General features: G+C 43.5%; 1 protein-coding gene across 1 annotated transcript; it reads left to right on the forward strand.

Annotated features, from left to right (window-relative positions):
* Positions 1–12,535: 12,535 nt before the first annotated feature.
* Positions 12,536–26,410, forward strand: SLC25A46 (solute carrier family 25 member 46). Its single transcript, XM_082783519.1, has 8 exons — positions 12,536–12,840; positions 14,331–14,373; positions 16,611–16,668; positions 17,138–17,215; positions 17,922–18,022; positions 20,257–20,313; positions 20,795–20,852; positions 23,991–26,410. Exons 1-8 carry the CDS (start codon positions 12,621–12,623, stop codon positions 24,567–24,569), a joined length of 1,194 nt encoding a protein of 397 aa, XP_082639645.1. The 5' UTR covers positions 12,536–12,620; the 3' UTR covers positions 24,570–26,410.
* The last annotated feature ends 918 nt before the right edge of the window (positions 26,411–27,328 follow it).

Raw genomic sequence — 27,328 nt, forward strand, 5'->3', positions numbered from 1 at the left:
GTCTGTCCTCAGTACTGCCACAATAGCATGCTACCCAATGGGAAAAAAATGCTGTGAAATACCCAAATAATGTCTACGAGAAGTATATCAACTTTCATATTCAGGCGTCTTTGTGAGTATCTGAGGTGTTCCTGCTCCAAGGGACTCTATGAGATAAGGAAACACACTTCTGCCAATCCAAAATGAGGACACCAGATAGTAAACCACTAAAAGCTGTTTCAGAGCAGAGAAACCCCAGAAATCCCAAAGCCCAGGACTGCACCCAGGTAGCACACCTCAGACACCTGTGCATAGACAAGCTAGCCACAGGAGACCAGCACTAGACCTATAGTGGGACCTGTGCCTTTCTGACCTTAGAGGGGCAAGAAGCAACCCTGGGGTACCCAAAACAGCACTTCATGGCACTGTTTAACACTGCATACCTGTTTTCACTCCCTCTGTTTAAGCACTTGCACCCTGTCCCGTCTAAAAGGTCACCCTGAAGGTGGTGACAAAAAAAACATAGTATTTTGTAGAGTTATGGGTGCCAGTGAGTGTGTCTGAAGTCATCTTTATTTTAGTCTGCTTAGACGCTGATATTGGCCCCAAAAGACCATAAAACACATGAGGGCAGGCTTTACTTTGCCAGGAGTGGAAATCCCAAGAAACTACCAATGACATCAGACTCCTGCATTTTACCATGATACGAGGTAAATTCATTACCTTGCCAAGGGTAAATTTAACCCACAGATCTCTGTCCTTTCCTCTGTGATCTCCAACAGCCTTCCTTCTGCCAGAACATGATTTTCTTGTGGTACTTGCTGTTATAATTGCTAGTTATTATTTGTGGAAATCTGTTTGCACACTTCAGGGTGGACAGATGTGCAGGAGGATCTTTGCACTCACAGACAGGAAGCCTAACTGTGTTTCCAGGTGCAGACTTTCAATCTGTTGCTTGGAGCCTATGCTGAGATTATTTCTTAACCTTCAAAAAGCCCCTGACATTTCACATGGATGTCACATACGGGTTGCTTTTCTTCTGTACTTCTCCTCAGCCCCAGCAAGGCTGGTAGGGCTCCAGATCTGGAGCCTGGTTCACCTTCCTAGGCTACTGGTCTGGGAGCTGGTTTATCACTGGATCAGCTGTCCGTGTTTCACGTGTAAGTTCACGGGACGCAGGGTAAACGTGAAGTAAAGAAGATCAGCGTGATTTGTAAGGGGATCTGCTGTTCGTGTGACCGGAGCAAAGCCCAGCAGCTGTGCAGTGGCTCTGGTGGGGGCAGCACGGGTCTGCAGCGCGCAGCTCTGTGCAGCACTGCAGGCGTGTGTCGCACGGTGGTGCTGCGGCGCTGCAAACGGGAAACCTGTCCCAGAAAACTGTACAACTGTACAAATGCATCGGTTTTGTTTGTTGGAGGCTGGGGGAGTGAGAGGGGAGCACTTTCCGACGGTGCAAGAAGGGTTCGTCCGTCTTTCATTCATTTACTGCATGGCTGATGATGGTGGGTTTTTCTTGTGCTGTACCCGCGTACCTTGTGTGCATCCCTCCTCAAGCCAGATGTTTCAAGATAGCACCAAACAGGTGAGAAGGGGGTCGTGGGTATGATGTGAAAGAGGAGCAAGTTGCCAAGGAACAGAAGAAAGATTGAAGTTCCTTGACCGTGTAAGCAGGAAGCACTTAAATGATGTAGAAAACAGCCTTTTGAATTTCAGTTTAAAAGCATCATTTGACAGGATTAGAGACACGGTTAAATAATCCTTTCCATAAGGTTAAGTTCTCAAGGAAACATCTAAGATGTAACAGCTAGCAGCTAATCTCATCAGTAAAATGACCCATTTAATCATTAGTAAATTATGTTACTGCCTCATGCCTTTGTCAGAATGACATGACATCATATCCTTGGTCATCTAAGGACAAAGACGGCAGGCACATTGGTTGCTGGAAGAAGTGGTGTGCTGTAGCAAACAGCTAGGATGACAGGAGAATCTAGCCAAACTTGAAAGTGCTCAAACCTTTCTCCCAATTTTCATGTTTGAGCACCCAGAAGCTTGATTAATTTTTCCCATCACACCAGTTTAATCATGTCTACCATAAAACTGCACTCTGCTGTGTTAGAGTTATTTATTAATCAGTTTATGAAGACAAAGAAGGAGCCTTGATTTCCAGTGGAGCTGCCAACGTACAGACCACTCTGGATGGAATAGGTTCAACCAAAATTTTCCAAAACAGCCTCTAAGTCCCTTAGACACATTCATGTAATGTAAATGACAGTTGTAGAAAAATATACTGGTGGTCATAAGTTTTTAATTTTTTGTATTGCTTTATTGAACAATAACTGTACTTGTAAGTCTACAGCTGATAGTTGTGATTTCTCAAACACTACTTGAATTCTGGCAACTTGATGAGAAAATTTTTAAACCAAGTGTACTACCCTGATTTTCAATTTCACTTTTCCTAGATTTTTTTCTCACTATACTCATGCCATTGCACACTTCTGTTGTTGTATGTAGAGATTAATTAAATGAAAAATTTTATCAGAAGAAGGTTCTTTGAGTCCCAAAATGCACTTTTCTTGTCAGAGACCACATGTATATCCCCTATTTGCAGCTCTAGTCACCACTTGAACCAATAGGAATCTTTTCACTGCTTTATGTCTGATTGCTCCTTCCCACACATCTCTTAAACATTTCCCCAGCTTCAAGAGGTCAGACAGTACGAGGAGCTGGTGCAAGTCTGTGTGGGTTCTAGGAAGTCAGCTACAAGGCTTCTGCTCTTCCTGGTTGTGTAGAAAAACAACACTTAGGAAAAATAAAAAATTAAATAAAATAAAATAAAATAAAATAAAATAAAATAAAATAAAATAAAATAAAATAAAATAAAATAAAATAAAATAAAATAAAATAAAATAAAATAAAATAAAATAAAAATGCTTTTAACTTTGAGAATTGCTTGGTTTCAACTCAATAAACAAATATCCCTCTGCCAAAGGGATTTGTATCCACTTCTTGCTGGCAAAGTGACACAGGTCATTCACTGGTGAGCACTGAGGAGCATGGACACCAGCCCTCACCACAAGGGAGTCACACGAGAGCTTGGGGCAACTTCCCACTTCCCATTCCATTGAGTCAGGGAGTTGCAGAGGTGGCTTCCTCAGGTGGATCCCATCTTGCTCCAGAGCTGGCATACACACACATCAGTTAGCGAGAAGACCAAGGAGGTCTGGATACACATCCTACCTTTTCCACAACTTTTCTTCTCAGATGGTTGGTGTCTATCAGCTGCTGTGAGTGAGACTAAAGTTCAGGTGGATGGGATCAGACTAGTTATGTAGTCCCAAGCTGGGAAAAAGTAAGGAAACCTTGAAGAAAATAGGGAGGTTTTTAGCTTGTGTAGTCTTTAGCTGTGAAGCAAGGAAGAAAAGGGACGAAAGGTTAAAAAAAAAAAAAAAAAAAAAAAAAAACGGAGAAAACAGCTGCAGGAATATTCCAGACTGACCTATTGTAACCTTTTCTCATTAAGGGTCATTAAACCCATCAAAATGCTAATGCATGCTAATGTGGGATTTGGTGCTCCCACTGGTCCTCTGTAATGAGGAAACTCAGCAGAGATAAGTTAGGTGAGTTGTAACAGCCAATTAAAAGTAGCCATAGAGGCAGTTTTCTCAAGTTTGCTGTGTATAAAAAACATTGATTCAATTCAGAGGTGTGCTTGCTTTGCGAACGATTGCCAAGCACTTGACTCTGCAGTGTTATATATTTAATTATTTAATTAAAACGCCTTTGGGTGGATTCTGACTCTGTTTGCTTATTGGCAGGGCAGACTGGGCACGAACCTACGGATAACAGTTACCGCCACAGGATGACATCTGCAAGGAGATGTCGTAGATCCAGATCTGGACTGCCAGCAGGCCCTGAAAAGCCCAGCCACCCTTTTGCTGGCCCTTCTGGGACTCAGGGTTTATGCCCGTGCCTAAGAAAAGACTGAAGCCAACCAAAGATTGTCTCCAGGACCTGATGCGTACTTGAGAGCATGCTCATGGGCGCGCAGCTGCTGGAAAGAGCTTTCATGAGACCAGTCCCACCCCTGGGACTTGACAAAAGTTACTGTGGAGGTCAGGCCAATGGAGGCCAGGGAAAGAGCTGACATGTTGGCGTGGAAGGATACAGGCTCTGTAGGAAGGAGGGGGTACAATGAGGTGCATTTGAAGTGCTTCTACAAAAATGCATGCAGAGTGAGGAATAGAATGGATGAGCTAGAAGTCTTGGCCCAGTCCCACAGCTACAACATCATCGGCAGAAGCAGAACCTGGTGGGATGAGTCCGGTGGCTGGTGTGCTGCAATGGATGGTTACAGGCTCCTGAGGAGGGGCAGGCAGGGCAGGCGAGGTGGTCGCGTGGCCATATACATGAAGGAGGGATTGGATTGTGTGGAGTCCACTGTTGGCAATGGCAAAGTTGAGAGCCTGTGGGTGAGGATTAAGGGACAAACAAATAAAGGGGATGTCGTCGTGGCAGTCTGTTACAGACCATCTGGCCAGGATGACGACACTGATGAATTAGTCTTCGAGGAGCTAAGAAATACCTCTAGATCAACTGCCCTTGTCCTTATGGGGAACTTCAACTTGCCAGACATCAACTGGGATTACCACATGGTCAGCCCAAGCATGTCCAGCAGGTTCCTAAAGCACCTCGATCATAACTTCTCACTGCAGGTGCTAAGGGCGGCAAGTAGGAAAGGTGCCCTCCTAGAGCTGTTGCTGGAGAACAGAGAGGGTCTTGTGGGAGCAGTGGCAGTTGGTGGCCATCTTGGTCATAGTGACCATGGAGTGGTTGAGTTTAAAATTTTTGGTGACAGGAGGAAAACTGCCACCAAAACTACAGCCCTGCATATGGGGAGAGCAGACTACAGGCTGCTCAGGGAACTAGTTAGCAAGGTGCATCAAGCACGGCATTGCTAATTGGTTGAGGGAAGTGATCGTCCGTCTACACTCTGCGCTAGTGCGGCCTCAACTTGAGCACTGTGAGCAGTTCGGAGCACCTCAGTACAAAAAGGGTATGAAACTATTGGAGAGTGTGCAGAGAAGGGCTACTAAGATGGAGAAGGGCCTAGAGGGGAAGACATACGAGGAACGGCTGAGGTCACTAAGACTGTTCAGCCTGCAACTTCCAGAAAAGCAGGACGCATCACACATAATCGTTTCTTGGGAAGACAAACGCCATCACTTCAGATGTCCTGCCCTTCCTTCCACCTTCTTTACCCCAGCTTTTACTGCTGAGCATGGCAGCATATGGTATGTCACACTCAGCAATAAAAAGGGGGGGCTCTCGTGGGGGAGGGGGCTGTTCCTCCTGAACAACCACTATGCGTTTTGAGGCCCTGCTTCCCAGGATGTGGCCGAACATTGCTCATTGATGGGAAGTAGAGAATAAATTTTTCCCTCTCTATGTGTTTCCACACAGACTTATTGTTTCTTTTGTTTCTTTTTTCTCCCCATTCCCTTTCCCTTGAATTAAACCTTTCTCATCTCAAACCTTGAGTTCTCTGTGTTGTATTTTCTCCCCTTCCTCTTTGAGGAGAGGGGGAGTGAGAGAGCGGTTGTGGTGGAGCTCGGCTGCCCACCTGAGTAAAACCACCACGCTTATACTGAGGGACACGGAGCTGAGCACTGTACTCAAGGTGCAGCCTCACCAGAGCAGAGTACAGGGGGACAATCACCTTCCTGCTCCTGCTGGGCAACGCTTTCCCTCCCTGGACTTCCCCGTGTGTCCCTTCACAGGCTTGTGACCTCCTTTGTGCTCTGGGCTAGGTCCACTCAGCTCTTGAAAACCTCTATGCTCAGGGGTGACCCCACCTTGCTAGAAAACCCACTCCTAAGCCCGACAGGGCTTCCTGACTGTTCTTCATAACCCTGAGAGGACTTCTCTGGTTTTCCCTATCACCAGCCCGGACTTCTCCAGGCCCAGATCTGCCTCCGCTCCTCTTGCCAGCTACTGCTGGGAAGATCTTGTCCCCATTCCAGCCATCCCCTCCCCACAGGCACCACACTGTGCCCCAAAGCCTACTTGGGTCCATGCTGAACCAGTCCCAACCCCACATGCTCCTTGTGGGGCCAGTGCTCCAGCCCCACCACATCAGAGCTCTCCCCTGAACTCCTCCAGCTGGTCAATGTCTCTCCCGCCCAGGACCCCAAGGAGGACGCGATGCCCAGATGAGGCCTGATGGGTGCTGAGCAGAGGGGAACGCCCTGCTCCCCCCAGAGAGGGTCAGAATCAAGGAGATCCCCGAGGGCAAGCCAAGGGCTGCTGTGAGCCTGCTGTGGGGAGAAGCAGGGCAACCCGAGGGCTGTCCGGCTGTGCTGGAGTGTAGGAAAGGCAGCGTGAGGACTGTGTCACACAGCCTCAAAGGCAGGCATGAAGTTTTATGGAATGGACACTGTATTTATGGACCTAGAGGTGTCTGCCATGGCCACAGTGATTTTATGGGGCACTGGGAAGACACGGCCAAGGCGGCAGTCACTGGTGGGTAACACCGATGCCGAGAAGACAAGCACTTTGTGGGGCAGAGTGGTAACGCTGTTGTGCTAGACACAGACACAGGTGCCAGGGCCAGAGCGCTGCCAGAGCGTGCACTGTGGGGCAGGACAGCCCATTGTGATGGCTCCGAGCAATACCCTGTGAGAGCCGTGAGCGACGCATTGTGACTGCATGGCCCTGGCTGCTCATATGCGGGCGCAGAGTCCCACCACCCCGGCTAGTGCCCACACTCCGGCTGAGCGGTGACGTGAGGTCTGGAGTGAGGAGCGAGGTTGGCCTTGGTGCTGGTGTCGTGCCCTGGGAGTTGCTGCAGTAGCTCTCAGTGCCCTTCCCAGAGCCATTGGAGCTTCTTCCGCGGCCCTGTGTCAGTCGGGCCGTCGGGAGACCCAGGAGGAGCACTCAGAGCAGCAGAGGTGAGCGCGCTGGGGACACCTTGTCCTGGGCCCTGGGTCCTGGGCAGCTGGAAGGGTTTCCTCCTTGAGGGAGCTGCACAACTCTTGCAGCCGCCCCTGGCTCAGCCCATGACCATGGCCTCTTGTCTGCCTTTTGCAGCGTGACTCCTGCTGCTGCAGTGCCGGTGAGAGGGAGCGGCTCGTCATCGCCACTTCTCCCCAGCTCACCTCAGCAGCTGGAGAGCATGGCCACGGCGCTGGACACGCGCTGTCCCATCTGTCTGGACAGCTGGGTGAACCCCAGCTACGTGCTGCCATGCCTCCACCGCTTCTGCTTCGCCTGCATCCAGCGGTGGGCTGAGAGCAAGCCCGAGTGCCCCCTCTGCAAGTGCAGGGTGAGCTCCATCGTGCACTCGGTGCGGGCGGACAACAGCTTCAAGGAGCTCGTCATCCCACCACCTGCGGAGGCACCACTCAGCGCCCAGCAGGCAGACGCAGCTCCTGCCCACCCAGCTGCGCGACCAGAGGCTGCAGGACCAGTGCCCACAGCCTCTGTGGGCGGCCTCCACCCCTTCGCCTGGGCGTCCCTCTTCCGCCTCTACCCTGCTGTGCTCCAGCCCCTGCTGCCCTGGCTGTGCCACGAGCTGGGGCAGCTCCTCACGGATGACGGCAGGGCAGCCTCAGAAGCGCAGCACAATGTCATCTCAGGGCTGCGCTTCTTTGGCCTGGACGAGGGGGCCCTCACCCTGCTGCTCAGGACCTCCCTAGGAAGGCAGACGGCCGGCTTCGTGCAGCGGCTCCTTGCCACTGCCGTGCAGCGCTGCAGCGGGGAGGCCCAAAACATCCTGGGCCTGGGGGCCTCCCGTGCTGCCGCAGGACAGGAGGGCAGCCCTGCAGCAGTCCCCAGCCACGCTGCCGCATCGCTGGGGACACCAGCAGCCGGCCCAGAGAGCTCCGAGGGAACCAGCGCAGAGGAGCTCTCTGGGACCTCAGCCACTGCCCTCCAGGGGGGACGCAGCCACCTTCCAGCCACCCCGGTTCCTGCGGCTGCAAACCAACAAGTGCCGGCAGAGGAGCCAGAGGAGGCCGAGCCCGGTCCCTCCACTGCTGGCCAGGGCAGGCTCCAGCCACGCAGGGGGCCCCGACGAGCTGCGAAGAGGAGGGCCCCCACTTCCCAGGACTCTGCCCCACCCGCAAAGAGGCCACCCCGCCGGCGACACTAGCACAGTGCCCCAGGAGCTGGCCTAGCTGGGGCTGGGCCAGCAGATGGGGCACTGCCAGCAACCGGGGGGAACAGGAAGGCTCACAGCAGTCTAAGGCTTTCAGACAAAGCCAATAAAGCCATGAAAACTGCAGAAAATTTCTCCATATTTGTGACAAGACAGTTCTTCCTCATGTGTCTGCTGGACCCAAAGGCCACTGGGTTCAGACAGGTGGCAGAAGGATACGTCGACGCAGCCCTTCGCAGGGCCAGCTGGGCTGTCGGTGTTGGTGTGATTTTTCCCCACGTACAAGGCACTATTGAGCTGCTCCCCCAAAAAACACATGCTGTCCATTTCCAGGCCTGCACGTCTGCAGCTCTGCTGTGTCCAGCCAAGGCAGGAACCCCAAGAAGTTCAACGAGGTGAAGGGCAAAGTCCTGCACCTGAGCAGGAACGGCCCCAGGAAGCAGCACTCGCTGGGAGCTGTCCAGCTGGGGAGAAGGGTTTTGCTGGGAAGCAAAGCACTTGCGGTGCCCAGACACCTCAAGATCCCGATGAAGTCCAGTACACAACATCTACATGGTGCAAATTTGTGCGGAGTGCACCATCAGCTCCTCTCATCTAAGGAGGGGGAGTGAGAGAGCGGTTGTGGTGTTTAGCTGCCCAGCACGGTAAAACCACCACAGTCCTTTTTGGCGCCCAACGTGGGGCACAAAGGGTTGAGATAACAACAAATTTATCAAAACGCGTACAACTAACACACTTACTTGCTAGTAACCATGTTCAGTGTCCTGGTAATACTGGCTTGTTTGATAATATGTCATGCAATCCGTGTCATGGTCTCCTTTCTCCTATATATCCAATCCAACAAGGTGCTAAAATCTGTGTTCGTTTTTTTGAATTTGTTTTGCTGCCAAGCACTGGTCTTGAGTTTAATCTGGCATTCAGGCTCTGCGCTGTTATCAATTGGGTCTCCTGGAAACCATCTTTTAGAGAATATTCAGAACAACACTGTTTTCCTTTCCTCATCTGGATACCAGTTTATTGATAATATCAGGAATGGTTCCTTTTCCTTCTTTCACAGTGGGCTAATTGCAACAGTTTGGGAGTATTTTGAACATCCGTGTGTAAGCCATGTATTGCTATTTCTAATTCTGAATGACGGGTTTCATCTTTTCTCTAAGATTAGTCAAGTGTTTAGAAAGCTTACTTGGGAACCTGTCTCGAAACAGTCTTGTGGCGAGTGGCAAGGTGTGTGGGATGATGTTGGCAGGTACCTGTCACGGGTGTCTCCTCCAATAATTTTGAACTTCACCCCTGAGCAAGTGCAAAATCCTAAAAACCTGGTCGAATGTTTGAGAGTTGTATGTCCTGACCCTGATAATGCCAGAGAAAAACAGCTTGCAGCATTGTGCTGGGTCCTGTCTTACTCCTATCAAACACTGTTTAACATCATCCAGCACCTTGAAGAGAGGGAGGAAGTCTCTGAGTCTGATGACCAGGTAACACATGCTGTGGCTGACCCAGAGGACCAACCGACTATGGTATCAGTCGCCCCCATAGTCAAGTCAAAACAATGGCAACGGAGGTCAGCTCCTTTAGTAAGGGAAGAAGCCTCTCCTAAGAAGGAAGGAGAAGGGGAAATGGCACCTCTAGAGCAGAGCCATCACAAAAACAGCAGGAAGAAGAGATGGAAATCATAAAGGAATCAGAAACCACTTGATCCCTATCCCTGAGTGAGTTGCGAGAAATACGAAAGGATTATGGTCGACGCCCAGGTGAAGCCAATAAAGCCATGAAAACTGCAGAAAATTTCTCCGTATTTGTGACAAGACAGTCGGTGTCTCTGTCCCTACCCTCGCTGCTTTCTCTCCCTTTGCCTCCTGATCTTCCCACCGCTTCCTCGTGTGTCTGCTGGACCCAAAGGCCACTGGGTTCAGACAGGTGGCAGAAGGATACGTCGACGCAGCCCTTCGCAGGGCCAGCTGGGCTGTCGGTGTTGGTGTGATTTTTCCCCACGTACAAGGCACTATTGAGCTGCTCCCCCAAAAAACACATGCTGTCCATTTCCAGGCCTGCACGTCTGCAGCTCTGCTGTGTCCGGCCAAGGCAGGAACCCCAACAAGCTCAATGAGGTGAAGGGCAAAGTCCTGCACCTGAGCAGGATATACACATATGTACATCTATCCATAAACACATTTCCTACATATTGGATGAGGCATTTTGCGAGCAGCTTGCAAAAGTTACATGATCAGCAGCACTCATTCTCCTGGGGGACTTCAACTTCCCTGGTATATGCTGGAAGGAAAGTACTGAACAGAGGAAGCAGTCCAGGAGGTTTCTAGAGTGCGTGGAAGACAGCTGCCTGACACAGCTGGTTCAAGAGCCTACCCAGGGAGGTATCCCGCTAGGCCTGCTCTTCACTAGCAGAGAAGGACGAGTGGGAGATGTGAAAACTGTGGACTGTCTTGGGCGCAGTGACCATGAAATTGTAGAGTTTTCTGTCCTTGGTGATGTCAGAAGGGTAACTAGCAAAGCTGCTGTCTTGAACTTCTGGAGGGCGAATGTTGACCTATTCAGGTCCCTTGTTGCAGGGGTCCCTTGGGAGTCACTCCTGGAGGGCAAAGGAGTCCAAGAAGCCTGGACACTCCCCAGGAAGGAAATTTGAAAGGCACAGGAGCACGCCATCCCTGTATTCTGTAAGGTGAGCCAGAGGAGAGGAAGACCAGCATGGATGAACCGGGAACTTTTATTGAGACTCCTGGAGAAAAATAGAGTTGACGTCCCCTGGAAGAAAGGACAAGCTACTTGGGGCGACTACAAAGAAGCTGCTAAGATATGCAGAGAGGAAGATAGAATGGCAAAAGCCCATCTTGAGCTCAGATTGGCCACGGCAGTAAAAGAGAACACATAATCCTTTTACAAATATATTAACAGCAAGAGAAGAACCAGGGAGAATTTCCATCCTTTACTTGATGCAACAGGCATCTTGCAGGTATCTATCTATAGATACTTGATGAAGTATCTATAGCTGAGGAATTGGTAACGACAGAGGTGGAGAAAGCTGAGGTACTCAACAACACCTTTGCCTCCGTCTGCACTGGCAGACGGGCTTCCCGAGTCTTTCATTTCCCTCAGCCCATAGATGGAGGCTGGGAGAGCAAAGTCCCACCCACCCTAAGTGAAGAGCATGTTCAAGACCACCAGATGAATCTAAACAGGTGCAGGTCTGTGGGACCCTATGACCCAGGGTCCTGAGGGAACTGGCTGATGTAGTTGCCAAGCCTCTCTCCATCCTAGCTGAAAAGTCCTGGCAGTCAGGCGATGTCCCTGGTGAGTGGAAAAAGGGAAACATCACACCCCTTTTTAGAAAGGGATGAGAAAGTCTGGTCGTTTAGAAAGCAGAGGAACTCCTGCTCAGACTGGGGAGGGAGAAGAAGACGAGATAGCCTACTCCAAAGTGGCTGGGCCACCAGAGGAACAGGAAGACAAACAGGAAGATGTCATAAGGGCATCGAGAACTACCCAAGGCCTCCACCAGTATGAACCTAACTGGGAATGAGTGGCAAAAGCACCCTAATGTGACTGTCCCTGCTGCTCTGAGCATCCTTGGCATAGGCTCTCTCAGGAGAGGGTATTTCAAGGAGCTTTTTTCTTCAGGGAGCCAATCTATGCAGGGGACAGGGGGAGATGTTTTTTTCCCACTTGTTCACTCTCCCTCTCTCCTTCACCCACCTCTTGTCCTCCAGGCTAATTACGGTAGCTCTTCAGGTCTTTGAATACCCTTGGGATATTCAGGCCAGCATGTTCTTACTGTTATTTCTCCTGAGTGCGCTCCAGGTATTGTCCAAGGTTAAACAACTACCTAGGAGTGCCACCCGGGGATCTGTTCTGAGGCAGGACAGTTATGAGTGGCCCGCAGGACATGGGCAGGCATCTAGAGCAGTGGGCACCTCCAGTGCTTTGGAAATTCACCCCGAACAGGTGCAAAATCCTAAAAAAATGGCAGAATGCTTGGAAAAGGTGTGTCAGCACCCTGGCAACCCCAGAGACACGCAGATCCCTGCCACGGGCTGGGGCTTGGCACAACACATGTGCGGACTGGCCCTGGGCTGAACCCGTTTTGCAAGCAGCAGCCGGGGTGGTTTTTACACACGATTTATTTACACGGCAGCGTTTGGGGTGCTTTTTACACACAATTTATTTATTCCGCACTGTTTGAGCCCTGCACGGCGCGGGGGGCCGCTGCGTGAGATGGCGCCTGCCTGCCGCTGGGGGGCGCGCTGGTCGCGCCGTGAGGCGGAGCCGGCCGCCAGTGTCAGGGCCGGGCAGAGGAGGCCCGCCATTGGCCCGCCCGCCCTCAAGCCCCGCCCCCTCCGCGATCACGTGCCCCCGCGCTCGGCTTCAGCAGGGCGCGGCCGGCCGGAAGTGGCGGTTGGGGCGGCCGGGCGCGGGCCGTTGCGCGGCCGTTAACGGCCCCCCCTCTCCCCAACCCCCTCACCTCACCCCCGCCATGCACCCGCGGCGCCCCGACGGCTTCGACGGGCTGGGCTACCGGGGGGAGCCGGGCCCCGGCGGCAGGGCCTCGGAGCCGGGCCACTGGGTGAGCAGCCCGCCCGACATCCCCGGCAGCCGCAACCTGCACTGGGGCGAGAAGACGCCGCCCTACGGCGCGGGGACGCCGCTGGGCCTCAACGAGGAGCCCGGCCTCGGGGCGGCAGGGCCCGGCGCCGGTAAGGCTCGGCTGGGAGCGCCGTGCCGCTGGGGGTCGTGTGAGGCAGCGCGGCTGTCCCGGCCGGTTTGTTGTCACCTTGAGGGGTTACGGCGTGGGTGGCGGCGGGGAGAGCCGCCTCCGTGCCTGGCGGTGGCGGAGCCGCGCAGCTGGTGGGGTGAGGGGAGGAAAGCGCGCTCCGGGGTCGCTGCCAGGGAAACGGTGGAAGCCCTCGGAGGTGCGGTGGTGTCGTTTTGTGCCTTTGTGGTGTTGGTATGTGCTGAGAGAAACTTTGTAAACCTAGGCAGCTGAACGCAGCCTTAATTAAAAGGGTGTTCTGGAGCAACTTATATTCACCTGGGCATGAAAGTGTTATGAAAGACTCACTTAGGCAAAATAAACATGTATCGTGGATGAGCCTTTTTTTAACCCAGCAGTTCTGTGAGCTTTTTCAGCTCTACACCAAGTCTCTGTACAGCCCTTAATTGAGCTTCCATCGCTGAAAGCCCTTAATTGAGTTTTTATCCTTGAAAGCACTACCCAACACACGACCAATTCGAGGTACTCCAGCTCTACCTTTTTCTGGCCTACCTGTTCCTGGAGGTTGTGTTGATTCTGCGTTTTAGAGGACTGGTAAGGAGTTGCCCTATCATTGAGTCCAGTCTCTACAAGTGGAGAGTCTTATCGTTCTCTGCAGGAGGGCTTTGTGGAGCTCTGCTGAGGTTACTACGACGACCCACATTTACAGTCAGCTTTCACCCAGTAGTTTTAAGGGCTGAATATTAATTCTCCATTGCATCTATGGTACACATACTGCTCTTCTTAAAAACCTGTTCAGGTAATTCCCAAGGTGTTAGTACATGTTAGTTAACAAACAACAGGGAATTGAACCCATTATTCTAGTTACAATTTTAAAGTTTTTCTTGTACTTTTTTTTTTTTTTTTTTTTTTTTTTTTTTGCAAAGGAGTGAAGGTAGACAACTGATGAGAAAACCAAGTCATACATGTTATGCTACCTTTCCCTAAGTCTATCTCTTTTTATTGTCTTTGATTTTTAAAGTAAGTTCACCTTAGACATGTAAGTTTGTGCATTGGAGATGTTGCAAATTTGTCATCCATGCTAATTGTTTCAGTGGTTGGTTGGAGTTAGCTCTTTTAGATATTGAAAGATTCTGTGTTTTACTGTAATCATTCACTTTGAGTCCTTTTTTTCCTGAAGCTGTTTTAAGACAAGAAAAATCTTATAAAAGAGTGCACAAACTCAAACATGGTCCGAAGTGCAACTATTCCTGGGTGAATAGCGTTTTATGGCTTTTGCTAAGTTGCCATAAATGTTGCTGTTTACTACCTCTACCTTTTGAAGCAAGTATAGTGTAAAACTTTGTTTTTGTTTTGTTGTTGTTTGTTTTGTTTGATTTTTATGTGTTTGTTTTTTTTGATGAACTGCATGGTATTTCCCTCACCACCCTTTTTGATTATCAATGCTGTATATTCTGTTTTCATGTCTTGCAGAGCAGTTGAACAGATTTGCAGGCTTTGGTATTGGACTTGCCAGGTAAGACTTCTGTGTTTAATTTTAAGTGATTATTCTATAGTAAGGCTGTAGTTGTCTTACAATCCCTACATGCTTTTTTTTATTTTTATTTTTATGCCAGTAGACTTAAGCAGCTGAAGTCCCTGTAGAAACCTTTCATTTAAAATCCGTTTAGGTTTCTGTTTTTTCTTTAACTGAAATGTTTCTCAAAATTGCTCGAGGAACAGTGAATGTAAGGAACATTGTTCCTTATGTAAGGAATTGTTCACAGCAATCTGAAAATCATACAAGAAAACTGTTCACACCCTTGCCACGTTTTGTTCATATACTTAGATAATGTGAATGTTTCCTAAGAACAAGATAATGCCCTTAAGTATAATATCAATGTATCTTGAGTTAGTGATACTGATCTAGCCAAGTAGTCTAATATCCATTTTATTCATTATTACGGTGATACTGATTACTGGTAGTATTTTTGAAAGTAGTGGTTTCCAATGTGCACAGTTTCCTGAGCAGTTGAGGTTCCTGTTGTATACTTCTGTTCAAAGAGAAAGACCTCTTACTTGGCCTCTAGCCTGTCCTGCTCCCTACCCTGTTGCTGTCAACCTTGATGACTCTAAGAACTTGTTTTAGTGAATTTAAATCATATAAAAAATAAAGACGGGGAAAAGAGCTGGATGATTTTTTGCTGTTTTGTGAAGCAGGTTAATTGACCTGGGAGCTGACTGCAATAGCCAGCTAGTCACCTGGAAGTAGTGCCAGCAGTGGTTCAGAGAGGGAAGAGAAAAAGAAGGGGGAGTAGGAATGTCCGTTTCTGGGAAGTAATGAGTTCCCATCTCATGAAACTTTCTGTCTTCCTTCTCCCACTTCTTCCCTTACAGTGGTTCAGCTTGCACATGGATCAGACTTTTTATTACGGTAATATTGAAGAGGTTGGAAATTAGGCCAGACATGTTGAGAGTTGTTTATTTCCAACCTTATCAAGCTAGTGAACTCAGGTGTGAGCAGTAAAGAGTGAAGCCATAGGGCAGGAACATGCTGATCTCTTTCACAAGGATGTTAGCATGGCTCAGTTGTCCTTCAAAACATTTAGTGTAGATTAATCAAGCATGGGAGTTGTTTTCAACATCCTGAGTACTGTGTCTTTTAGGACTATAAAGCAGGCATGTGGTTTTGGTAAAGAGTTGATCAACATTATATCACCACTGAGATCGCTTCTACCAGCTTATGCTTTTGCATTTGTATTAGGCCAGGTTTTTTTTTTTGCATTGATTTGCATCAGACCTGCTGTGACATGGTTTAAGCCAGAAATCTCATAGAAAACACCCAAAAGAAAAGGTTAGTTTTTGCAAGGTTAGTTGGGTTGGCTACCCGAAGAGCTAAATAGATAGCGAATGGAGTATGAGGAAAGCTTTACGTGTTTTGTTAGCAGCAAACTGCTGATAAGCTCAATAGTTTATGAAACTGCAGGATTAGTACTTTACTGTGTAATTTAATACTTGGTTATCCAGAGTCCCTCCCACCTGCCTCAGATGATCCAGTAAGTTGGTGGTGAGAGCTGTTGTCTGGAATGCTTAGGTAAAGGCTTGAGGTCTTAATTTTCTAACCAATAGCCCAGATTGGAACCACAAGCAGAGAAGTGTTCTGACCCCACTCAGATACTTTGAGAATCAATTAAGGGTTTCTCTATGTGATTGTGACCAGAAATCCTATTTTAGAACTAAGAAACTTTTTTTCCTGTGGAAGCTTGGTTGAATACTGTTTCTGGAACTACGGGGAAAGGTGTTGGGGCAGTAGCATTTTCTGATGAGAAAGATGTAACTGAAATTCAAAAGTAGCTGTTGGTACCAATCTGCTTGCCTTGCTAAAGAAGGTCTTGACTAATCCTGTGGTGTGCAGAATTAACATAAAACTGGAAACTAATTTTTCCAATGTCCTGCCTCTGCCTGGTCTTGTCCCCTCATATTTTACACAGGGAAGGCTTAAGAATTTCGGTGCATTGTTTTGTCTATGAGAAATACATACATATATGCATATATTCACTATGAGAAAGACCATATATGTGTTGTGTATTTTTGTATTTGTTCCTGTGTAGTATTGGTATATTGTGAGGTAGCCCTCCAAAATGCCTCATTAATTCACTGAGTAATGTATAATTTTTTCAAGTACTAATGTAATGTTCTTAGAAAACAATAACAAGCCTTTTCTAAAAGATTTACAGTTGCTTCCAATACTTTAAATACACTTTTCTTTTAAAGCTTATTTACAGAAAATGTGTTGGCACATCCTTGCATTGTTCTACGTCGTCAGTGTCAGGTATATCTTTTATATTATTTTTTCCAGTCCCATATTTTGTGTACTATGATACTTTTGTCATCATATTCTGTAAAATATAAGGAAGCTTTATAATATTAAGGAGATGCTGCAGCATTGTCATGTTTCTGTTTGTAGTGTACACGTTTTCTGTTCTGAAACTTAACTTGAGCATTCTTTTTTTGTTTGGATAATGACAAACAAATTACAGCAAATGAGTTCTTCATCTCTGAAACAACTTTCAGATCCCCTTTACTAGCAGGATGTTTTGTTTCAAATATTTTCTGTTTTATGCTTTCTTTTGTTTACATTTTCAGCATACAAGCATTTGAAAGGTCTGCCTGTTTCCCTAAATTTCATTGAGAATTTATTCCTATGTTGGTCACTTTGACCTTTACAAAAGCAAAGCGCTTTTTTCTTCAGAGTTGTAACGTGTGTGTTTATAAAGCTGCTCTCTTTATATTTTTAACAGGTTAATTATCATGCTCGGAATTATCATCTCACTCCATTTACAATTGTCAATATTATGTACAGCATCAATAAGACACAGGTCAGTGTGTGGTGCAAGTCTGTGTCTGAGCAGGGAAAGTTTCTTTAACATGTTTGTATACTGACATCTGTAGCTCTATACAGTGGGTGGATAAACAGGTGGCAATTGTAAGGGAATATTTATAGTTGCAGAAATGTTGCAAAAAGGTAACCTTTCCTTATGAAAATTTTTACTTGGTAGGAAGGGTGCGTAGATATTAGTAAATAAGAGGGTCCCTCAAATCAGTTGTTTTTCAGTTAGGAATCTAAAAAAATCATTAATTTTTACATAGATAAAGAGATGTTAAATGACTACTTCTGAAGACAGTATTGTATGATTTTACAGTTCTGCATAGTGTTGGGGAATGGGGTGGAGTGAAAGTTTTGATACTCAGATCAGTGAACATTGGGAAAAGACTTTATGGATTCCTTATGAGAGTGTTTTAACATCTCCAGTTAATTTTGTTCATTGGAAATAGTGTTAAACTTATGGCATAGGGTGAGATAGGTGTCTCCCAAATCACCTGTTGTTGACAACTGAAGTTATCTATTAACACAAGTTTCTTCAGAGTTGAAAGTTAGTTGTCCCCTGGGTTTGATGATACTGAAGTTTAACATTAGAATTGTACTTCTGTGCAGCTTGGATTTGCTGAAAATCTATAAAAATTAGTAAGATGGTGAGAAGACTGAGTATCACATTGCATATAACTACATATTTCTAAACACAGGGTCCAAGAGCTCTTTGGAAAGGAATGGGCAGCACATTCATTGTTCAGGGAATAACCCTGGGAACAGAAGGCATCGTCAGTGAATTTACTCCGTTGCCAAGGTATTGCTTTTTTTTTTTTTTTTTTTTTACGGCTGCTAACAGAATGATCATCAATCGTTGACTTATATTCAAACAGTTAGAAATACAAGGTTGTTTGGAATTTTTCAGTTGATTAGAGCAATCAGATATTAAATAGATGGTTTTAGCACTATGGGGTTGTCTTGGAAAAGACAGCCTTGTAATTAAGCAGTGACAGATGTTCTGGAAGCCATATTTACCTACTGGTCTGACTACAGAAACAATACTCCAAATTGGTCTTCAATATGATTCCATTGTCACACAATTCACGAGTTTTTTGTTTTCATTTTTGTGGCATGAGCCAATACAATGTATAAAGTAAAAAGTCCTAGTGTCATTAATCAAAACACAGAAAATGTGCATAGCTAATGACCTGTCGCTGACTGCTTGCTTTGTGGTAGGTGAGAAAATAGAGTAGCCGGCACTAATAAATTAAAAGATGTGCTAAGTAAGAGTTTATGTGGCTGTCAGCACTGTTTTTATTTCTCCTTTCCCAACAGCTATATCTATGTTGTTATCAGAATACTGAACAAAGGGAATACAACTGAAAAACAAGTGACTTTATTTAAAGAGATTCACCACTCTGCCTGTGTCCATCCTAGGCTGTAGTATAGATGTTTAGTATTTTATTTTGATTTGCAACTCTTCCTGTTTTGAATCACAATTCAAAGTTATGCTAAAACAGTGATGTCTTTTTGCCTTAAGATATGTGTGCTAAAGCCTTTTTGTCTGTAAGCTTTTCATCAGTGTTGTTTTGTAATGGTCCAGAGCTGAACAGTAAGGGCTGACAACTGTGCATGTCAGCATGTAATAGCATGCTGTCTGTTTTGTTACAGACACTTCCAGAGTATGCAGCACGTGTGAGAGATGCTATTGTATAAAGTCACTAAAACTTTTAGTGAAATGCAGAGAGACTTTGAGATAATCCAAAGTTAGTAAAAGATAGCACCTTTCTAGGTGTTACCCCCATGCTTGTATGACCACAGTATGTAAGTAGTCACGACCAGATTGGGGAAGGGATCTGGATAAAATGGTTGTCTTGTACATGCATCACCCTGTGCAGTTTTCTATTGGATGCTTTTTAAGTGGTAGCATGCATCGTTTGGCTGTCACAGGGAGGTGGAGGTTATTCCTTATAACAGAAGTGCCACTGTAGGTGTTCTTAAAAGTTTTGTTTAACTGAGCTCCAAAGGACAAACTGAAACGTTGATTCTAATTCCATATCATGGTATTATAAAAAACATCCCTCTGTTAGGAAAGGGGCCTGGAAATGTACTTTATCATTTCTGTGGCAAGTTGAATGTTGCTCTGTAGTAAACAAACTAATTCTATGTTTGTTCCTCCACTTCAGGAACTGTTCTGTCTGCTAGATTGGCATGTTAGACTTTCACACATAAGTTTGGCTGCGTTTGTTTTCTAAGTTCAATGGCTCATTAGATACGATCAAAGTGTCTGTAGTACCTAAGAGGAAGTGAAGATTATTAAGGAGGAGGTGAAGTTCTATGTATTTAAGATGTTGATACCTCCTAGTTATCAACAGTTCTTCAAAGAATTAAGTTTTCTTTCTTGAATTAAAGTAACTGTAACCACAAGCAATGTGCAAATGTGGTTTCTGGACAAGAACTTAAACTGAATACATTAGAGCTTATTTAAAAAAAAAAGTCAAGTCAAATATGTCCAATCAATATTTCAAGTAGAAATATCTTTACATTATATGTATTTACTAAATGTATGGCTGTTGAATATGTATGAAAATGTTGAAAATGTATGGCCTTGAGCTAGTGTGGGGTTCTAGTCAAGTGTCCTTGACTAAAGAATGTAACCAAACCAAAACATGGTAAAGAACTTCTGGTAAAGGAAAACTATGGAGATATTAAAACTTCAAATATTGCCTGAAAATTGCTTTAAGAGGTAGTACTCTAGGATGCAAAATAAATACCAAACACTAAAGATGGTAGATGTGAGAGCTACAGAGAGCTTACTAATAATCTAAAACTTTTTTAATTAAAATATCTAGCAGGCCTGAATAAACTTTAAAAGTTGAGCATGATTTACTAAATGTGCATAGGTGACTGCAGGATTTCCCATTGTGGAAAGACACATCTGTAGAGTAATAATAGAACACCAATATGAAAACTGGATGTTGATGTCTCTGAAAGGAATCCTTGAGTAATTGTTTTTATCCATAGTACAGTAAATACTGCTTTTCTTTTTAGAGAGCTCTCACATAAATGGAACCTCAAACAGATAGGTGGACACCTTCTGCTCAAAGGGTAAGTATAGCTGTAGTTATTACCTTTCTTTATTGGCTAAACAATAGTAAGAAAGCTATTAAATGTATGGCAGTACAATCTGCAGATCAGTTACTTGACAGGGTACTAAGGGAAGTTCTAAAATTCTGCTTTTTTTTTTTTTTGAACCATGTTGATTGTGTGTGCCAGTTTGACGCTTTTTTTCTTACTGGATTCTCCTGTATCTGTATGGACCCAGACTAATTTAAAATTCAAATTCTGCTAATAACTGAATTCTGATATCTGAGAGCCTTTTAATTGATCTGTCGCATGAGAATAGAATTTAACAGAACTTCAGAACATCTTGGTGGCTTATTTTGTGCTCTAATAATTGAGTTATGGTTTGTTGTAGCTTTCCCTCAGGCATAACTAGGTAGATAACTGAATCTGCTTTCAGGTGCAGAGTTGGATAAAACTATAATATTGTCATGAACATAATTCTCATTTTTCTTAATTTCTACAGGTTAACACATGTGATAGCAATGCCTTTTTATTCTGCAAGCCTGATTGAAACTGTGCAGGTAATTTACAAATATATACAGCATTTCAAAAGATCTTGTTACTCTTTTTATGAAATAGATTACGTGGAGAATTGAGGCTTTGGCTTTTGGTTGTAGTAGTTGCATCTGTTTTACTCGAGCCTGTGTGACCTACTAACTCCAATAAAAAAAAAATTATGCTGTCTTAAGTGGAAGCTTAGAATTAGAAAGCACACATAATACAAACAGAATATATTGTGCGTGAAATAAAAACGGGTTACGTCTATACATTCTAGAAGAGATCATAGAGAAGTCATAAAGAAGGTATTAAAAGGCTTGCTAGGTAGGTTACTAGCATGGCCACTCCCCTGTAACAATTAAAAAGCTGTTCTGGTAATGCAGCTTTGTTTTGTCAAAGTACTGAACTCCACTATTTCAGACTTGCTTTCATCCAGTCAGCTTTTGCTTTTAAACTTTCACCTAAGTTTTTCCTTAGCCATCAAAATAAATTTCAGGAAAATCTGGATGTGTTATCTAGGATACTTGCTCTGTAACAGTACGGAGTAATCCATAGCACTTTATTGCAGATCGTCGTTTGGTGAGTTGTTGCATCTCTTTGGGGAGAGAAAGACAGGCTTATACATAGGCCAAAGTAATTCTCCCAGCTATATCCATAAAATGAGTTGCTCTGAATTATGAAAGCATCTTTGTGCTGCTAGTGGCACTCTTACTTGAGCTTTCATGTGGAAGGTGATGCAGGATAGTCACTCATGTCATTCAGTCTCCATAGTAATCAATTCCATTCAGGCAAGTTGTAAGTACAGTCAAGACCGATTTAGACCCAACTTCTGAAATCTGCAGTTGGACTACTGTTGTGTCTATGAAACAGTATGTTTTCTGTGGAGAAAAGGTGAGAGAAGTCTGACTTAGTTCCAGAATGTAGTGTAGAAGTACAGACTGTTAATGGATCCTGATACATGGATACATAATCTTATGTAGAGGATCCAAATTTCTTAGAAGGCACTAAGAAGGCTGTATGATCTGGCAACATTTTGTACTAACAGGATAGGTAAGATTGATGGTGCCTCCATGGGGAGGATGGAGGCACCATAAGTTAGACTCCAAACAACAAGCCCACATTCTCTAAAGTTCTTTCATATTTAAGAAACACCCTTCCTCTCTCTTGCTGAATTGTTTTGAAAACAATATTCCAGAGATCTAGCCTGAGTGGATCTTTGAAAGTTTGTGAAAGCCATAGGGAGATTTAACTGGTCTCCTACTGAGATGATCACTTGGGAAGCTCTTGCATCTTAAGAGCTTGACACTGAGCAAATCGTAATCCTGGAACTTGAAACAGCGATGGAACAATGTTCCTGTTTCTTGAGTTCTACTGAGCCATGGATGTTTGGCTCAGTATGTTCTACTGAGTACATGGATGTACTGAGGATGTTTTGTTCAGGCGCTGCTTGTGGTTTTGAACAAGGGAATGTTAGTTGTGTTGTTGGATGTGGTAATTTTAACAATAAGTGGTAGACCAGACATGATTTAGAATCTGTCTTCTGGCTACAAGATACAAATTAATTTTTTTGCTAGGCAGCAATGCTTAATTGGAAAATGATCAAAAAGCCAAAACAGCATCTCCCCCAACCTTTTAAACAAGTGATCATCTCTGTAAAGATCTCTGTAAAGCATTGTTTATGAAAGTAATCCTAGTGAGATCTGATGGGATTTTAGGCTTAGTGGGTTCAGTTGTGTGTAAGTATTTTATTGAATCGATGTATCTGTGCTGTATGAAATGTAGCCTGCTGTTCCTGGAGGCATAATCATTAATTTCCTTGACAGAAACGCAGAAAAAGTAGTCTAAGTTAGCATCTGTCCATAATATATGCTGTATTCATCACTCTAGGGAGGCAACTTGTCTTAACAGGTTTACGTTATACTTCTGTGCTTGCAAGAGGACAATTTTGAATTACAGACTATGAAAGTTAAAGATCGTGGGATTTGTTACTAGTAATTTCATGTTAACTTTGATTGTCTTAACTCTGATAAACCCTACCATTCCTATAATTAATAGACACACTTCTCCAAGTAAATTTTATCAAAATAGATAACAGTAAAAGTTTGTAGTCGTCATATCATGGCTTATGTCTTTTACATTTCAAACCACATGGTGGCGTATTTGACAAAATCAAGCACAGTTTTGAAGTGCAGTGATAGTGATATGAGGGACAAGAGAACTAAGCAGGAATTATAATGTATTACTTCTATTTAAAGACTGGATCAACAAAATATTCTGAGGTATTTGAACTAGCTTCTCTTTTCGGCAGATAGATCACAAATGCCATTCATCTTTCCCCAGAATACTTAGGAGCGTTCTAGTTTTGTACTGGCATGTGATCAAGACATAGCCAGCATGGACTTCGTACTTGAGGCGAACTCTAAGATCTTGAATTTTGGATGTAACAGTAATGATAAAACACCAAATCTGTATAAGCATTAGGAGGGGAAACAACATATTTTGGCTTAATCCTGCAAGTGTAGGTGGAATATAATAATAAAATAATTAGTAAGCAAATTCTGTATTATTTGAACAAAATTATTTATTTTCTGAGAGGTAGCATATGGAAAGTGCTATTTTAGACTCCAAAAGTAAAATGGAAATATTAGTAGTTGAATTTATTAAATTCCAAGTAAAAATGATCTTTCAAGTCAACTTAGTTGAGGTTTAGTTGAGGAAGTCTTTGTTACGCATATGCACGTTCAAAGACTAAAGTTAAAAATCCTTTGCTTTAAGGTTTTTAATTCAGGTAAATGCTTCCTGGGATTTGAGTTCAGAGTTAGATGTTTTCAGTACATGATCATTGTTGTGCAGAGTGATACTCTCAGTGGTAAGCTGAAAGTTGTATTTCTTTGCTAATAACACAAATGGAATGTAGATGAGAAGAAGGCTCTTTAAGGTGGGATCATTTTATTTTTTTTTTAAAGCACATTCACCAGATTGCTATTAAGAATGCTACATACCAAAAACATTAAAGCAGAGATTTTATAATATCAGTAAAGATGTGTAGACATAGTAGTATGCAAATATATAAATATCATAAGGTAAAATTCAGCAGTGGTAATGTCAGCATGGTTTGGAAATGGGCAGCACAAGTTATAACTAATCCTTTTTACTTGTAGAGTGAAATCATTCGAGACAATCCTGGTATTCTGGACTGTGTGAAAGAAGGAATTGGCAGAGTTGTAGGCTTGGGAGTACCCCACAGCAAGCGGCTTCTTCCTCTAATGGTCTTGATTTTTCCAACTGCCGTACATGGAGTTCTTCACTATGTCATCAGTTCCATCGTCCAGAAGCTTGTTTTGTTTGTTCTGAAAAGGGATAATTCCCACAACCTTCCAACAGAGAGCTCTACTTCTGTGCAGAGCATGCTGGATGCATACTTTCCTGAACTTATTGCTAGCTTTGCTGCTAGCCTTTGTGCTGATGTCATGCTTTACCCGCTGGAGACAGTTTTACATCGCCTTCATATTCAAGGGACACGCACAATAATTGACAATACAGACCTTGGCTATGAAGTGCTTCCAATCAATACTCAGTATGAGGGGATGAGAGACTGCATAAATACTATAAAACGTGAAGAAGGAATGCTAGGTTTTTATAAAGGATTTGGAGCTGTTATAGTACAGTATACCTTGCATGTGGCTGTTCTACAGCTCACCAAAATTATCTACTCAACACTGCTTCAAAATGTTTCTTAATCTGTTCAGGTGTGGATTTAGCACAGTGGACATAATTGAGTTATTTACTAACCTAATTATTGTTAAAATGGCATAGAAAATAAAGCTTGAAGAATCCACTCTGTGGATTCTTGTAGAAGAACTTGTTTTAAAACTGGAAATTTAGATGAATGCCATTCAAAAAGTACTGTTTAAATTTAAAATGATAAACAGGAATATAATATCCAGTCATACAAAAGGGGATAATTTCAAATATGGTTGGAATGAGGATTTACCTTTCCTCTTACCAATTAACTGACTTATAGAATGGATATGAATTCTTGATCTTTGGTCTATAAACATCGTATCTGATATTTAATTTGGACTGCTAGACAGTTTAAAGGAATTTATTTCATAAGTTGTAGGTACCTGGAAATGTGAGACTGGGCTTATTGGTCTTTTTAAGTGTTTTCAGCTTCACTGTTAATGGACCTGTGAGCAAAACAGAAACTGTAGAAGTAACTTAAGTAGACAAAAATCACATAATTTACAAGTATATAATCTTACTTTGCTGCAGTGTGGCAGAAGATGAATCTTTTGCTTTATACAAAATAAAAACTTTTTTGGGGATAAAGTTGCACAGAATGTAAAAATGTGGCTGTCTCTGTCTGTTCACAAGGCTTACAGTAACTAAAGTGTGTGAATAAAGAAAATTAGAAGCTATTGTGTGCATGTGTAAGTGCCATTCTTAGACCACTTTCTACTCATAACTTCGGTTCAGTTTTACTCCATCTAAGAGTAGAATAATCTTGCAACTGTATTTAGTATCAATGTTTGAAGTGTAGTGAAAGGAAAACGATCAGTTGGCCATTTCTGAAGTTTCTCTTTTGCTAGATTGGAGGGATATGTACGAAATTACCTACTTAAGATTTAGCACTCATGTTCTTTGCTTAAAGTCTCTGATGAATTAGATATTTTGTGAAGCAGAATTCAGTCTGTTCATGTGCAAGCAACTACTGAAATGTAACATTTTTGCACTCTTCACCTAGTAAAAAAAAAAAAAATAAATCCGTCTGAAAATGAGTTTTGATCATTCTAAATAACTTATTTGTTGGTTTTGTCAGTGAATATAATGAAAAGTGTTGCAGGGGGGTGTGATTTTAGCAAATAAAGCAGGCATGTGGACAGTCACTTTTAAATTATATGAGAGGCTGTTGCCTTATTCACACTTCCCTGTAGTAAGTCTTTATCTTCAAATACTGTAAATTGATGTGCATTTAATCTTTAAACGTTGTATAGTAGCTACCATTTATGGAAAGAAATAATGGCAAAACAGTGAAAGTGTTGCTGTTCATAAGCTCTGACTTGAAATCATGTGCAAGTCTGCTTTACTATTAAAGTAACTTTCATGTTCTTTTTAAATACATAAGCATTGAAATTGAAAGTGTAGTGATCTTGGGAACTTGTTTTGGAATATTGTTAATGGAAAATTTAGTGTATAGAATGCAAGCAATCAAATAAAGTGAGAATCCACTGTAAAAATTTTGAAGTAATTCACTGAAGAGGCACCCAAAGGAAACCTGGTTTGTATGTTATGCTTTGTTGTATATACTTCATAATGGCTTTTTCAAATTCCTCAACCTTCCAAAGTGCAAGACCATGTTGAATTAAAACTACATGCAAGAACATGGGTAAAATACTTGTTTCTTTTTTTTTTTTTTTAACTTTTCAAAAGTTTCTGTAAGTATGAAGAATGAGCCATATCTGAGAATCATCCAGTTTGGAAAGGATTTTGGCAGGTCATCTACTTCAAATTCCTCCTCTAAGCAAGGACGTCATTGACTTCAGACTAGATTGTGCAGGCTCTTCTCTGTTTTTTAATTCTGCCTTTTAATACGTAAAAACAGCCTTTTTGAAGTTAAATTAAACTGATGCCAACTAGAGTTGCATTGAAGAAGTAACTAGGTACATGTTGGAGACCAACAATTCAGATGTTTCTGTGAAATGGGGCAATAATATTTTTCAAGGAAAAAAAATCTAGGGAAGGCATTTTGTTGTATGAAATGGAGGACATGCTATTATATGTTCTGCGAGAGGGAAGATAGCAAGTTCTCAGAACATTACTATATATCTAATATAGCCTATTATATCAAATACTTATGCTTTCATTGCCAAGAGTTTACAGCTCTAGTTCACATTGTCAGGCTGAGATCTGTAAGCAGGGTGAGAAAGAGTGCTGTCAACTTTCTGCAGCTGTACTGTGGTGGCAAAGCAATTTGCTTTAGGCTATTATTTTTGGTCTTCTTCCCATCAATTAGAATTAACATATTTTGATCCTTCATGTGTATGTGCTTTAGCTTCCAAAAAACCTAATTCATTATGTTGTCAAAGTTGCAGTTCTTGCCCGTGCTAAAAAGAAAAATGAATGGGGGGAGTCTCTTTTAGCCTTTTAATCATAAGTATTTTATAAATGTATTTCTATTTTCATTTGGTTCTGAAATCTAGGTTTAATAGAACAGGTAAACAGTTCTAATCTCAAATGAGTAGACATGTCAGTGGCTTTATCAGGATTTATTACTGAAAACTATAAAAAATTATAAAATACTGAATTGCTGTTGGAATTAAGCTTTTAAGTTTCATGAATTTGAAAATTTTGTGTGTATTGTCTTCTTTCTGATACAAACTTAATTACTTTTTTTTGTATATTATTTTTCTTCATTTTTTTTTTTTGAAGTGCTGATTTCAAGAAGATGAATACTTCTGAAGAATGACTCAATGTTCCCACCCAGTGAAGAATTACT

The sequence above is a fragment of the Aythya marila genome (genome assembly GCF_965140915.1).
Source record: "Aythya marila genome assembly, chromosome: Z".
NCBI lineage: Eukaryota > Metazoa > Chordata > Aves > Anseriformes > Anatidae > Aythya > Aythya marila.

Coding starts and splice junctions, on each gene's coding strand:
- SLC25A46 (XM_082783519.1), top strand. CDS start 12,621: ATGCACCCGCGGCGCCCCGACGGCTTCGACGGGCTGGGCTACCGGGGG. Junction 16,669..17,137: donor TTCTACGTCGTCAGTGTCAG/GTATATCTTTTA, acceptor TATTTTTAACAG/GTTAATTATCATGCTCGGAA. Junction 20,314..20,794: donor GGACACCTTCTGCTCAAAGG/GTAAGTATAGCT, acceptor TAATTTCTACAG/GTTAACACATGTGATAGCAA.